At 38.9% G+C, this 15,148-nt stretch overlaps 2 protein-coding genes across 5 annotated transcripts in view; one reads left to right on the forward strand and one right to left on the reverse strand.

Annotated features, from left to right (window-relative positions):
- agps (alkylglycerone phosphate synthase) overlaps nt 1-9,041 on the forward strand; it is a 43,195-nt gene extending 34,154 nt beyond the window's left edge. For all 4 annotated transcript variants that reach the window (XM_036566953.1, XM_036566971.1, XM_036566979.1 and 1 more), the window contains exons 18-20: nt 528-627; nt 818-875; nt 6,843-9,041. In XM_036566953.1, coding sequence (XP_036422846.1) covers nt 528-627; nt 818-875; nt 6,843-6,964 — 280 coding nt within the window. In that variant the 3' untranslated portion in view covers nt 6,965-9,041. The remainder of the gene's footprint in view (nt 1-527; nt 628-817; nt 876-6,842) is intronic.
- A 3,210-nt stretch (nt 9,042-12,251) lies between these two features.
- pde11a (phosphodiesterase 11a) overlaps nt 12,252-15,148 on the reverse strand; it is a 70,128-nt gene continuing 67,231 nt past the window's right edge. Inside the window, exon 20 of the mRNA XM_036566997.1 lies at nt 12,252-13,999. Coding sequence (XP_036422890.1) covers nt 13,805-13,999 — 195 coding nt within the window. The 3' untranslated portion in view covers nt 12,252-13,804. The remainder of the gene's footprint in view (nt 14,000-15,148) is intronic.

The following is a 15,148-nucleotide window of genomic DNA, read 5'->3' on the forward strand; positions in this document are numbered from 1 at the left end:
CAGGTCTTTAAAAGTATTGTACCGTGGTGTTACGTATCTGTAATGTCACCGACTGGTGTGTGTCCAGATGGCCGCAGTGTGTGAGACTGATATTTTATTAAGGGGCATTATGTGGATGGACGGTGCTGAACTGAGAATATGGCCATGTGCCGGTGGGGTGTTGGTGTGGCTGGTGGGTGCTTAATATCACATGAATGTGATGAGATTGAAAGTGACAGGGACCTCCCCACCCCGGCCTCAGTCACACCATACACGCTACATTTATCTTAACATCAGTGCTGGCTGATGGACCAGAATGGAGCCAGTGTCTGTTAGTGCTTTTAAATACTCTGCTATTAGAGAGGAAATGAGAGTCAGATGATGTGCCCCTGACCAAATGATACTTCAGTTTAGTCAAACAAAAGTGCAAAAGAGGGTTGTAGTTATAGTGATAGCTGTTGATAGTCAATGACTTTAAGTCTGATTTTTTTCGATTTACTATACATTTGTTGTTTCTTTCTATTCTCTCTTTCCACCCTCTCCCACAGAGTAACACAGACCTATGATGCTGGTGCCTGTGTGTATTTCTACTTTGCCTTCAACTATAGAGGACTCAGTGATCCAATACATGTCTATGAGAAAGTGGAGGTAAAAGTTTAACATTTTGACAATTTGAATTTTACATTGCTCTAAAACTAATGTTTCATCTCAAAATAACTGTTGAAACTAGTGGCCTGCATAGCACCTGGTAACATGGGGTTTTGATTCAAAGATCTCTATACAGGTTTAAATATAAAGGATAAATGTGTTTGAGATGTTTCTTCACAATTGTGTGCAGCATGCAGCCAGAGAGGAGATTCTAGCCAATGGGGGAAGCCTGTCCCACCACCATGGAGGTAATATTCTTCACCATTACATGCATAGTAGCTATTTGATCTGACCTCTCTTAACTGTTGAACTGAATAGTTTAGTTTTTTTTTTATTATTATTATTATTTTTTTTTTTTCCATTTTTAACTTTACTCAGCTGCTGGACTGAACAGTTTAATAAATAATTCTATAGTTAGTATTTCAGACTGTTGAGGTTCAAATTGGTCTTTTGTTTGGAAAGCAATGAATTGCTAGCTTTAGTATAGTGTTATTAGTGTAAGTAGTTATATTAAATGTAAACCACATTTATTAAATAATACAGACCTCAAAGTAGGAGGTTGCTTTCAAAGCTACGTAACGCCTTGTAAATGGATTAGAATGAGAGTGAAAGAGTTGTGATAAAATAGTTTACAATTTTCACTGAAATTGTCCAGTTTGCTGCTAGCTGAAAGGAAACATGTTAGGCTCGGGCAGTGTACCTCATGAAGCTTTGGGACGCAGCCGAAACAGAGGCTTTATCTATATTACTATCCGCCTGCTGCAAGCCATACATCACTAAACGCATTAATCACAGCCGTCACACATGTACACATGAGGCTTTCGTACTCAGGCTGCCTCCTCGATATCAAACTCATGTCTCCAAAAGAGGAAGGGGAGAAGATGCCAAAAGAAAACATGGCTAATAAAAAGCTGCTGGTGAGGTGAAGGAAAATTAGGAGGCTGTTTTTTAAATGGAGTTTACTGACCTCTTCACAGAGGACAAGAGGAGGAGGAGGGGATCACAGAGGTGCTGAAAAAAGGAGCTAGGAAAAAAGGAGAGTTTAGATCTGAGTGTGATGTTGATGCTGTGTGTGTGTGCGCAGTTCTGTGTAATTGTGATTAATAGCAGTAGCACAGTGCTATCTGGCTGCCGACAGCCTGCTTTGTCTGCCCACAATCACAGCATGACAAATAGTGTGTGTGTGTGTGTGTGTGAGAGAGAGAGAGAGACAGAGAAAACAGATGTTGTCTGGACCCGTGAGGTGGGAGGGCACACGAGGGAAATGCACACTTTACCAACCTGTGTTTACTGCAGGTCAGACCAGTGAATAGAGAAAGACACACACACTACTTTGCATGGACAGACACAGCCCAAATCAACTCCAAACCACTTTTATCCTTATAATTTCACACGGTTTTTCGATGTGGCTCAGTAACAGAGTGTTAGTTGTGTGGCTTTTTGCTAGAGCCGGTGTGATAAAGGGTCCGTGTAGCTCATAGCAGCAGAAGTAGGCCATTCTCAAACTTAACTCTGAAACCACTCAGACAGAGCATTTAGGATTTACATGGTATGAACCTAAAGGTGGGCAAAAATATAACACATCACAAGACCCATTACATGGAAAACCAAACTGTTCTGTTTTTTTGAAGTGAGAGTTAAATTTAGTGCTAAATATTTGTTAAAGTTTCAGAACGTACCATCCACTCTCCAGTCCTATGGAAAATAAGCTGCAAAAACAGCTCATTTTAAATTAATTATTTTTTTGATAATATAAAAACCAGTGCATTTACACATATCTACCTATTCAGCCTACAGCAGTTCAGCCTGTTCAAGTTGAAGTTATAAGGAGGTATTTCAGCTTTTTGAATGAAGCCAATTCAGTGCAGCCAAACAGAACAGAGGTCATTTATATAAATTAGGCACAGTAACAAAACAGCCTGTTTCATTTTAAGGGATAAGGAGAGCTTACCAGTCTAATTAAAGCAAATTTGTGATATTGAACATAAGGCATTTGTACAAAAAAAGGTCAGAATTTTTTAGTCTTATCCCTTCCATTGAAGCTTGTGTCCAGTCTCTCGGGCAGATTTAATCTATTCCTCAGAAGCTTTTGCACAATCATGTGGAGTCCATGCCAGCTTATGTACACGCCATCATTAAAGCAAAGGGAAGGCACACCAAATACAAGAAATTCATGAAAATATTTGAAATATTCTACTTTTTTTACTTATTGTTATAAAATGATACAGTATAAAAAGTTTTGTATTTAATTAGAAAAGAATGTAAAGTAGATGCATTTTCACTAGTGTTCTTAGACATTTGCACCCAACTGTATTTATTTTTTAATACAGTGTCTGCAAAAAAAAAAAGAAACTGGTCAAGAAGAAATGGGGAAAAATCACACTTCATCAAAATGTATTCGTAAATCAATAAAACAAAAAATGACCTAATGACATTCAGTTGACATAGCTACTTGTTATGATGTAGTTTTTACAGTTATTACACATTTGTTGTTGTTTTTGTTGTTGTTTATAGGCCCTGTATAGGTTTCTCTAAATTTGAGTTTTATGGTCCATGCAGTTTAATGTTCTAGAAGTAACAACAATACCATGTTATATTCAGACAATCTTATCATGACATAATCATCATTTTATCCACCCTGTCTGAACCTGTCAAAATGAACAATATATAAATGAAACACTTTTAGAACTGTAGATGCACATGGCAATATAGTCGAGTACCTGAGAACTCTTACTGGTTCATCTAATGGAAGCAGTTAAATAGAAAGTGAGTATGTCAGGATTAATAGTCACTCTAGCTTTACAGGCTGCTGGGGTGGAGGAGGGAAACCGGGTGGGGGGGGGGAGAAAACAAAAGGAATTTAGTGCTTTAGTGGGTCAGTTAGAGAACAGTAGAAGGTTCTGGCTTTTGCTTAGACATTAAGACATTGCTGTCAGATCAAAACTTTGTAACTACAAATTTCTTTTAGGTTGTTTATTGTCTGTTAATTTATTATGGCCAGCTGCCCATTACATTGTGAGAAAATGAAACATAATTGGTCAAAAACCTCAGTTACTTCATGTTAAGAACAATTTATCACCATTTGTTTTTTTATATAGTCCTCAGTGAAATGCTACCAGCAAAACATCTGATTTTTGATTTCATCACCGAGCACCAGTAGGTGGGGAGAAATAATATTAACCAATAATATCATGTTTCAACTCCCCCTTCCACCACCCCCTCTTGTCTTCAAGTGAAAAGGCTCAGCTAGCTCAGAGACCCTCCCTGATACAGTGTTTTGCTCAGAAGTTCAACACAGTGTGGAAGAAAAATGTAGCGTTATTTTTTTATTCAATTCATGTCAGATTCGCTTTGAGAATGTTTTTTCCTTCTGCTGAAAAGTTGCCATTTGGAGAGATATGCTCACGGTCAGAACAAAATCTCGTGTGTGTGTGTGTGTGTGTGTGTGAGAGAGAGAGAGAGAGAGAGAGAGAGAGAGAGAGAGAGAGAGTAGAGAGAGAGAGACTCAGACTTGTGGTTAGAGAAGAACTGATCATTTATATAGCTCAAATGTGCAAAAAATGGCACAAATCAGATCTCTCCCTTCTTTCTCTTTTTCTCTCGGTCTCTCTTGCATGTGCTCACACACAAACACCCACAATTTTCAACTCTTTCCAAGCACATTGGCATTTTTCAGCTTTGGGGAACACTTCTCTCTCTTCTGTGCCTCTCTGTCTCTCTCCCTCTCTCTCTCTCCTGACAGTGCACTTTTGCTTGTTTCAGCTGTGTGGTCATAGCTGTGAGAGATAGATAGTGACGAGAGAGAGAATGGTGAGAAAGTGACATGATAGATGTGTAAATTATCTCTGTGATGGAGGCAATGATGCAGCCCCAGCACCTTCTGTTTCTCTTTCTCTCCCTGAGGAACGAGGGTTAAAGACGACCAAGGGACGGAGGGAAGAAGGAGGGGTGAGAGAAATGGAGAGGGGAAGTAGTAGATAAAGCAGGTTACTTTGTTTCTGGTTGGAAAACCCTGATTGGTTGGCTGGAACAGCAGTCTATCTTATTGTGTGAGGTACTGTTGTGCATTTGCATATGTATGAATATGTATGAGTGTCTGGATTTGGGCGTTGCCAGTAGCATTGTGTCTCTGTCCTTAACCCCTCCTTTTTCAAATAACTGAATGTCAGGTGAGATGAGGGACGTTACCCTGTCAGCCATGCCAATATTGAAGAAATGATAGGGGTGTAAGGATATGCAAATTTTATGGACCAGACATTAAAAAAAGTCAACATTCTGCACCTGGTGAAAGCGCAGTTACCATAAACAAGTCATTTATTTCTTTTCTTGAAGATAAATACAATTAAATATGTACAAAATTATAAATGGTTTCAGGTGCAGTTTTATTGTCTTATTTTTAGTGGTGTCTTTTTAGGAATATCATGGAGTGTTTTCTGATAGAACAGTAGAAACTACAAACCGTATTCAATATGCAGTGCATATTGTCTCCGTTGTGTCAAAAAAGTGTATTGAAACACGCAAGCAAGTAATGTTTATCATTAGTGAATCAGTTTATAAGATCTCACCACCACCTCACAAAAGCAAATGTAGTGTTATAAATATAACAACATATGTACTGCACTCACTAGAGCTACATAATACATTGCTTTTTTTATTTCATCACTGACCATCAGCAAAGGTTGAGCTTGTCTATGAATAATCTAGTATAGGTTATTTTTTCACATGTGCTTTAAGCCCTCTGATTTTTGGTGAGTGTGCTGTTCACCTTCTGATAAACCACAGGCACATATGCAAGTTGGCCAGATACTTGGAATATCAGGGCTGTTGTCATATCACAATTACAGTACATAATGGTATAATCTCAGGATGATATTTTGTGAGCACTGTGCTTACATTACATTGTGCACCAGTACTTATGAACTGCCCATCAAATGTTTACAGAGACCTTTTTTCTATATTTTTTTTAAAAGAAGTTTTCTTTGCTGGTTTGCAGTGACTTAATAAAGTTTAACCATGTTTATTTTGAGGTAAACAATGTTGCATGTAAATATTTGAAACAGTACTACCTTGGGAATAGTTCAAAAATTTGGACAATATGTGTTTTAACAATAGTTTGGAAAACAGAACTGTCAAATCATTTGGGCAAAATCTGCTCTGAGGAACTAAAGAATACTAAGAAAGCAAGCTCAATTAATATGAAGCTGAGTGTTTTAAAGTATTAGTAATTAACACTTTTTTCAACAAAACCTTTGCATGTATTTTTCATGCTTAATTATGCATTTTTTCGTACATAATTGAAAAGTAAAAGTCAAAATAAACATTTCTTGGAACAAGTTGCCCCAAAACTTTTAATAGGCATTGTACCACTTATGTGCTATGATAGTCTTCCTCCCATGGTGGTGTTGAAAGCTGAATATAGTTCATGTTCCTAGAATGGCATGCCGATGGGATTTGCACTGCGGACATCCAGGTTTTGTTCAGGGCCCTGTGTGTGGGTGCGTGTGTGTGCGTGTGCCACAGGACCTTGACTTCACACTAAGCCGTTACCATAACAGTACTGGGTGAGTGTTAGTTGTCCACACTCAGTGGCTGTGAAGGGACAACCAGGGGTTTACAGACAGAGAGGAGAGAGAGAGAGCGAGAGAGAGCGACAGTGAGGGAGAAACAGAGAGGCTTAGAGGAAGGAGACAGACGTGGGGAGACAGAAAGAAGAGAGAAAGGGAGAGAGGGAGGGAGTCAGAGCGTGGCGAGCTTCCCTCCATAGGGAACACTGGCAGCTTAATGAGTTTGATAGTCTGCTGCTCTCCATAAATCACACCATGCAAAACATCTCGCAGCGTTTCAGGAGTGTTCCACCAGATCCAGCATAGCTGCAGCCCCCCCATAAACACATCCATCAAGCCCTGCTTACTCTCACTCACTCAAGATTGATGTGCTCGCTACCGTCTGCCACCAAGCCATGCACACTCACTCACTCACTCACTCACTCACTCACTCACTCACTCACTCACACTCTCTCTCTCTCTCTCTCTCTCTCTCTCTCTCTCTCTCTTTCTCTCTCATGCTCTCTCACGCTCTCTCTTTCTTCTCTTATTTTCTCTCCCTCTTCCCCCCCTCCCTCATTCTCTCTCATTTTCTCATTCTCTCTCATTTTTTCATTCTCTCATTTTCTCATTCTCTCTCTCTCTCTCTCCCTCTCTCTCTCTCTCTCTCAGTGGGTAAATTGAGGAAGGAGTGGATGAAGGAGGCCGTCTCCACTGTGGGTCTGGGCATGCTCAAGTCCGTGAAGGAGTATGTGGACCCCAGCAACATATTTGGAAACCGAAACCTCCTGTAATTGAACTCCACTGTAATAAAAAACCTTTTATTCACTGTTTTTCTAACCACGTTTAGCCATACTGGATTAATTGGATTAAGGCTTAATATGTGCTAATTTCTACACATATAAAAACAAGCAGTGATTTATTTTCATTGATGGAGATTCCATTCCAATACTGTACTGCAGAACTCATCAAAAGGGTTGATACTTTCCCGTCCTGTCAGATTACTCCCTTCTTTTCCTCACTTCTCCTCTCCTGTCATCCTGATCTGCTGTTTCATGTAAAATGTGGTGAGCAAGGTGAAAGTTAAGATGAGTCAAATTCTTTTTTATTACTGTTAATTCCATTTCACAAGCCCATAGACTGCCAGAGAGGAATGGACTGTCTCAGAAAGAGTTGAGTCAAGGTACTTCACCAAGAAAAGCTTATTATATAGAGAATCTAGTTACTCATTTCTATATTAAAGCTATTTTTTCATTTCTCACTGATCTTGCCAACATTGGGTTGATTTACCTTTTGATATAGTAAATATAAGGATATTCCTGTATAGTGTGTGTTGATCGAAATGCGCTTTCTAAAGCAGTGTGCCTTCTCTTGCTCTGTCTGTGTGTGGGTATCTGCCTTGCCTTCCTTTGCCTCAATCCTTTTTTTAAGAGTGACTCCAAAACATTCACTGTCTCTTCCAACAGCCCCTTTGTATCTGCCAGTGTTTCCTTACAACCTACCTTTTGCCTTTTCTAACAGTCCACATGAACTGTTTTGCCAGGGTTTGACATTTTCTCTAAAGCCCCTTAAGATTTCTTTTTTAAATCTTTGTAGACGTGCCTCTGTTTAGTGCACTGAAAAAAACACATGTATAGGGTAACATTTCTTACCCTGCTACTGCAAAGTAGGAGAAGCTCCCCTAGCATGGTGAAGTGATATCTCATGAACTCCTTCCTCTCTTCACTATGAGCTTTATCAGAACATGATGTCTTTGGATGGAATCGTTTGGATTCAGTTTGTTAGCGATTCAGTGTGAAGTTGCGAAACCCCTCTCTTGTTCCTACCAAAGACTCTCAGCTTCTCCAACCTATCCATTGCAGGCCAAATTACTTTGACTGTATGCACACATACACCTGTAAATTGTGTATATAAGGAGCACACGCATATACATGTTAATATATTTAATATCTGACCATCAAAGATTCCTCATGACAAAATGTTTTTTGTTTTTTGTTTTTTTTTTGTCTGGTTTGTTTTCAACATGACGTATGCAAAAAGCCAGAGATGATCTTGACGTGGATCTCAAACATGTCAATATTAGTGACTGTTACTTTATGTAATGCTAATGTTCATCCACGTAAATGAAGATAAGCCTGGGTGTGGACGTTAAGTGAATACTTGTGGATTTTCAGTTTCTCTTTGAAAAGGTGCCTGTCTTGTTTTTTTTCCCCTAATGTATTAATAATCCCTGAAGTCTACGTCTTGTGTTCTCATAAGAGTTGCTTATGATTTTTTTTAATTCTGAATCTAGTTTATTTTGCTTCCTGTCCTCTCTTTTAATTAAGCCATTAATTAACCCTTAAGCCGAACCTAAGCCTTGCTAGACCATGGTATACTGCTGTATGGTGCTAGAGTAAGATGCAACATTACTGATGTCAAGTTACTGAATCTTGTAAAATCTCAGCCATCCATCCTGTGATGATTTGTAGGTATCACATTCATGTTACAAATGTTAACTAAAGCATTTGCAACACCAGACTGCTTTCCTGGCCCTCTGATCCACGGCACTTGTTGAAAAAGACATTACTCAGTGAGTAAGGCAGTATGGAAGTCTTCATGGACGTTCTAAACCTCATGCAAGCCCTCCTGTCTACTTCTCCGGCTTTGCTCTGTGAAACATTGAATGAAGGAAATGTCGGGCCTTGTTTGCCCTTCTAAACATTTTCTGAACAGTTTCATTCACAGCAGTCTGCTCATGCTATTTCACTAAAACAACCTACATATGTTCTGGATGCTCCTTTTGTCTTTCTGCGGTTTCCTTGGTAACGTGTTTAACATCAGAATACATTTTGTCAGTGCTGTTTGTGCAATAAATTAACATAAAAATAATGTGTTGTCTTGTCTTCTGTTTCCATCTAGAGGTTCATATGTCATGAATCACATGTAGTGTTATCTGCAACAGTTAGTGACTCTAGTCGAATGTGTTCTTCACATGATATGTGGGTGATTGAAAGGACAGTGTTGATTTTGTTTCTCATATAAAATCAATATTGTACCCAGTTAGAGCGGCTGGGACACAAAATGATTTTGCACCGTCATGAGGTCTGGAGGTAATGGTAACTCACTTAACTAGCACTCCATGTCTCCTCCCTCTCTTCTTCCACAACACAGAGCACCACAGTGACCACCAATTGAGCTCATTAATTTGTCACCTAGCCTAACCCTAGTCCTGATTTAGAAAGGTCATAAGAAGCACTGAGAACTTGTTTATTCTGCTCAATATGTAGAATGTTTGTATTAACCTCTCTTTCAAGCACTTATATTTTTGTGAAGTAGGACACAGTCTTTCCAAAGCTAAGACTATTAGAACTTTTCGGTAGAACAGTGGTCACCAGCACTGCTCCTGGAGATCTATTTTCCTGCAGACTTTAGTTCCAGCGGACATTTTTCCCTATCTTACTGAACATGTTTTAATATATTTTTTAAATTGGTAAATAGATGCTATATTTACATCAGTCATGCTTATGTTTACTAGCCCACAACTATACTGTAACAGTAATATTGCAATGCTCTAAAGAAACCTAGAATAGGCATTGGTCAAATTTGGATCATAGCTGTATCAGAGTGTAAATATAAGCATATCAACATCTTGCAAACAACATTTTGTATGTAATAAAGTTCATGTTCAGCAGCATCATTCTTTTTTTTGTTGTTGAAAAAACGTTTTTTCACATAGACTCGGGGCTATTCAGCTTTGAAGTAGTCCACATGGGGTCAGCGTTGAGCAGGATCTGTATTCCATCTGTGGGATGGCAATTTACAGTTTTTCTCAATTGCTAAAGCACAAACCTCAAATAACTACTGCTGTGTTAAAATTTGTGAAATACTCCACCTCAGTAGTTCATTTGCTTTGGGTCCATATGCATTTATCACTTTCACAAAGAGTTCTAATGTTAAATTATTTCAAAAGATAAATACAGTCAGCTCAGAGGGGGGCTGAGTAAGTAATGCAGTTCATTTGAACTGTATTACACTCATTTATCTATATGCTCATTGTGTAAATCCTTACAGGCAAAATGGAGCAGCCAACTCCAGCCAACTCAAACTGTCAAGCTGTATTTCACAACACACTATTGTAGGCAACTAAGCACATTATTTATTTAAAACCAGTTATCTTTGCAATACTTGTGCTTGGGCCTGTAATAGCATCAAGGATCATTGGAATATATATTGTTGTTTTTCTTTCAAAAAAAAAACAAAAAAAAACAATTATATTGTTTTGTTTACTGTAACATGTAATAAACGAATTGATAACAGGTGAATCTCGAGATTCAGTAACACTAATAAAGCAAGCAAACACTGTTAAATTTAGCTTACAGGTAGTGATGTTTATCTGACAATGGGCAGAGACCAAACAAAAATTACTTAATTACATAGTACTTTGTGAAAATACTAGCTTTTTTAGGATTTTTGAGGAGTATATCTCACCCCACTGCCCATTCTGCAGTGGAATGTTCATGACCACATGTCATTGCTAGATTCTCTGGATGCTGCTTATGAGGACATCACAGCAGATACATGCCAGGGATAGCTGTTTCATTTTCCCACTTTTTTACAGCAGTGCAGAAGATCAGGTGTATCAGAGAGATGGGAGTGATTGGATGAGCAGTAATGAGGTGGAGGAAATTTACAGTAATGTTCTTTTCTCCACATTAGTTCCTAATTTTACATTGTGTGGCAACTGATTTAACAGTGCTATTACTGTGATCTGAAGGCTACAGAGAAAATTCAACCACACTGTATAGTGGTCAACTGTCTAAAAGAGAAAAGAGGTAAAGAAACACTTTCACAGTGCTCCGTCACATCTGTTCTTTAGCATGTCCACAGTCTTGGTTTATCCAATAATAAAAGGTCATTTCACTTTGGTGACATCGCATTCATTAACAAACTTTTTTAAAATTTTGACACAAGCATTTTGAGTGAGTTATAGGGTGAAATATTTTGTTGCACATTTATGAACTGATGTGGTGACTGTATTTAAAGATTTGATCATTTCGACCAACTGAGAAGAACTGTTACACACTCAGATACGCATTTACCAGCACAAGGACCCTTTACCAGCAGCACGTTTATTTGAATTGAATGCTTCACATTTTCAAATAACATGCTTCCAAGACACCTCCAGTTTCTGCTCACCCTTGAAACAAAAAAGTGCTTAACCAAAAGAATGTGAGGACTCCAGACTGAGCATTTACTCAGGTCAACAGAGAATAGTAATTCAAATGCTAGTTACCCAAAAAGCATAGGCCAGGTAAAAAAACATAATAATCTTACAGAATTTAATTACATGGCAAGAGAGTATTTTCTCTGTTATGGTGCAATATCATTACCCATGCACGCACATTAAAGTAAAAGACTGTGATGAAATTATCTATAAATCTCAATATTAGAGGTAATTCATTTGTCATTTTTCATTGCTACATCTAGAGCAGTTATTTCTTCATGCAGTTTTATTTGTCCCTTTATCAATTAGTATGTTATTTACTTTAATTTCCCCAGAGCAGGAAGACCCATGCCACAAACAGAACTGCAATGCTTCAGTCTTCACTTTCACAATGCCACAACACAATTTCAAACTGCAACCAGATATCATAGGAAAACAGATACAGCAAAAGAGTTCAAAGTAGTTACGCACAAACGTAAATTAGGGGTTTCAGTGGATGTGATTTAAATTAGCTAACATTCTCAGATTCCTCAGCACAGATCAAAGTGTCTAGTACTGTTTTTGTATTTTAAACATGTTCTTTTAGTGTTCCTCTGTAGTGCATTTCTATGGACAATCATTATGAGTAATATATTTATGTGCTTTTGTTTCATATGTAAATGTTACACACAACAAACTGGCTGTTAAAAACAAAAATCTGTACAAAGCCATGTGAAGGCTGAGTTGATCAGCTCATTGGAACTCTAACTGCTGTATTAGTGAGTAACAGTCTGAAATTTGTTTGGATGTAGATGCAGCTCAGGTGGAATGACATTTCCTACACCTGAGTATCAGTGCAACCACTGGATTATGGATTATGTGTGCATGTGACCATATGGCAGCGGGCATGAAGGGCAGCAGAGAAGCTTCACATAGCAGCTAGCGATATTGAACTCTGTAGGTTTAAAGATCAGTTATTTGGCTCTTACTTATTTTTGGTTAGCCCAGTTTGTTTGGCGGATTCCATAGTAAAGTTTGTGCTTACTCTTTTTTCCCCCTTTCCTTTCTTTGAGCTTATGTATGTGATCAGGAACGTGGAGGCGGAAACTGTAGCAGTAATAAGCTCTTCACACTACATCCCACCTCTTCTCTGACAGTAGTACTGCTAGATTTATGATCTCTGTAAGAAAGAAGCTGCAAAACTGTCCATGTTGTTAAATCTCCACTAGTCATATAGAGAAAGAGTCAAAGCAGGTTCATACTAAATAGGCTAAATATTTCAATAATTCTGATATCGCTTGGTTTGAATTAAAAACAGTTTTATGTGTAAGATAAACTCTTCTGTAGTTTGGTAGTCTTTACAAAGGCACATGTACTTTCTGTATATCAGACTGGGCTCATGACAATAATATGGTTGCGGTTTAGCCTACACAAAAGCCTAATAAAAACTCAATAAACAAAAGGATAATTCTATACCTCAGTTTGCAAAGTAGTATGACTAATGCTTGGATCAAACCTAATAAGGTAAGGTGTGAATATAGATGAGCGAGCTAATGTAAATGTTCTATGGTAATGCGTGGACCTCTTCGCACCACGCCTGAGTTAATTAATGGAGCCAAAACAGGCACAAGCAGCAACATCACAAATCCAGAGGGAGTTTAAGACATCATACCGGCTGCACAACTCTTAATGATATACAACATAGTTTCTAGATAATTATGAAGCTGGAAGAGGACTGCATGCATCTTTTATGAAGGATTTTTAACCAAGGCACAAAGAGCAGCACTGTATTGTATTTGCATTGCAAGCATTGCCACGAGCCTTGACACTCAGCAAACCCCTGATCCAGTAGTAATTACATCAGCTGAGAAACAGAGCCAAACCCAACATCAAAACTCATACTATGCAGTACTCTCTCATATCTCATTACCTCAAATTAAATATGTACAATAGAAAACAGATGAAGCCCCCAAACACGCACCCCTGAAAATGTCTTGATTTAACATGATCAAAGCAACATTAAGAAACTACACAATGACAATATACTTGTTTAAACAGTGGCGATACTCAATCCTAGCAATAGAGCTACCGAACACAACAGGCCTGCTGATACAATGTAGCGTTTATGTTTGCATCCTAGCTCTAAAGACACTGTCTCTTCCTGAGTCTAGAACATATCTCAGCCACTCCTCTGGGTTGAGAAAACCAGTGCTAGCTAAGCGTGCAGGAGTCGCACTGCAGCCAAACAGAAAGGATCAGTCACAGCTGCCTGAAAGTTCTCCCTCACAGTGGAGAGAGAGTTCATACATGCACCCTGGAGGGGGCGCAGTGGGATCAAAGCCCCCTAAGTGCTCCAGAGGCTGGAAGCTCACAGCAGAGCCAAAACGCCCCACATGCACAGCGCTGCGGTTGGGTTACAGGTCAAAGGGCAGAGGCGGTGAGACGAGAGCTAACTGGCTGGTTTTGGGGCGTCACTGTCACTAGAGCCCAAACAGGTGCAGCCGCTCAAGCCCTCGCAGGGAATGTCAGGATTCACCAGTTCTTGGCTGCGCTGCCTCTTCTGATGGAGCTCGTCCCACTTAGCGCGGTTGGCCTGGATCATGTCAACCATCGGCTGGAGTTTAGGATTCAATCTGGCAAGAGTCTAGAGAAAGAAAAAGAGTAAGGAAAAATTACAGTACTCTGGTAGCATTTCAAGTGAGAGAACAATCACGCTGCTGCAACTGAATTAATGGAGGTTATTTGGTAGACTGCAGTTACTGAGCGTGAACCAGTGGCCCTGATTTGGTGTAAACGGTCTGGGAAGGACTGTGAAAATTTGCATCAGTGTTATTTTTTGTTCTTTCCCAAAGAATGTGGCAAGAAATACATAATTTTGCTTTATTACAAACCTCAATATCAAAAAAGATGTCACAGTAAGAGAAAGCCATGCTGCGTTTATCTTTCAGTGTTAATGGTGCCTTCACATATGTTCAAGTTACCCATACCATGGGCATCAATACACCCCCACACCATGACCCTGGGATTTGAACTTTACTCTGGTAATAATCTGGATGGTCCTTTTCTTCTCTGGGTTGGAGAACACCTCCTCCAGTATTTCCATACACAGTGTGAAAGGCTCACTCGTGAGGCCACCAGAAAACTTAAAATTTTAGCACTCACTGAGGATTGTTGTTCTTAAACTGATGGATTATCTTCTGATGCATTTTTTGGCAAACTGGCGAGCTTCGACGCATCTATGCTTTTCATTTAAATACAGGTCAGAGTGGATTTACAAATCATTGCTTTCTGTTTTTTATTTCCATTTCACATACTGTCCCAACTGTCTGGAATTGAGGTTTATATTATTATATTAGAGAGACTAGCTTTCAGTTTTATAATCTAGAGGGATTTTTGTCCACATCTCTACAGTTCAGTCTTAGAAGTTGTTTGCATTTTCTGCTTCTTCTCTTTTGGCTTTTTGTCTATTTTCTTTTCTTAGTAAGAGCTTCTTGACAGCTACACATTCTTTCAGACCCACAGTGCTGAGCTGTCTTCTCACAGTGGGAGGATGGACAGAAACTCCTGTGGATTTTTCAGATGTGAAGCACGAGTGGAACTTTATTTTCTCCTAATTTCTCCTAGCTTTAAGTACTGTTCATCTTATAGTTGAGTTTTAGGCCACTAGGTTTTGCATACTTTTTCTATATTTTTTAATGTATCATTAGTGTCATATATTACCAACCTCGTATCTCCAAAAAAACCCTGTTAAAATTTCAATGTAAGTCAATATAACAACATTTCATTTTTGCAA

Source organism: Colossoma macropomum, unplaced genomic scaffold, assembly GCF_904425465.1.
Source record: "Colossoma macropomum unplaced genomic scaffold, Colossoma_macropomum, whole genome shotgun sequence".
In the NCBI taxonomy this organism is placed as follows: Eukaryota; Metazoa; Chordata; class Actinopteri; order Characiformes; family Serrasalmidae; genus Colossoma; species Colossoma macropomum.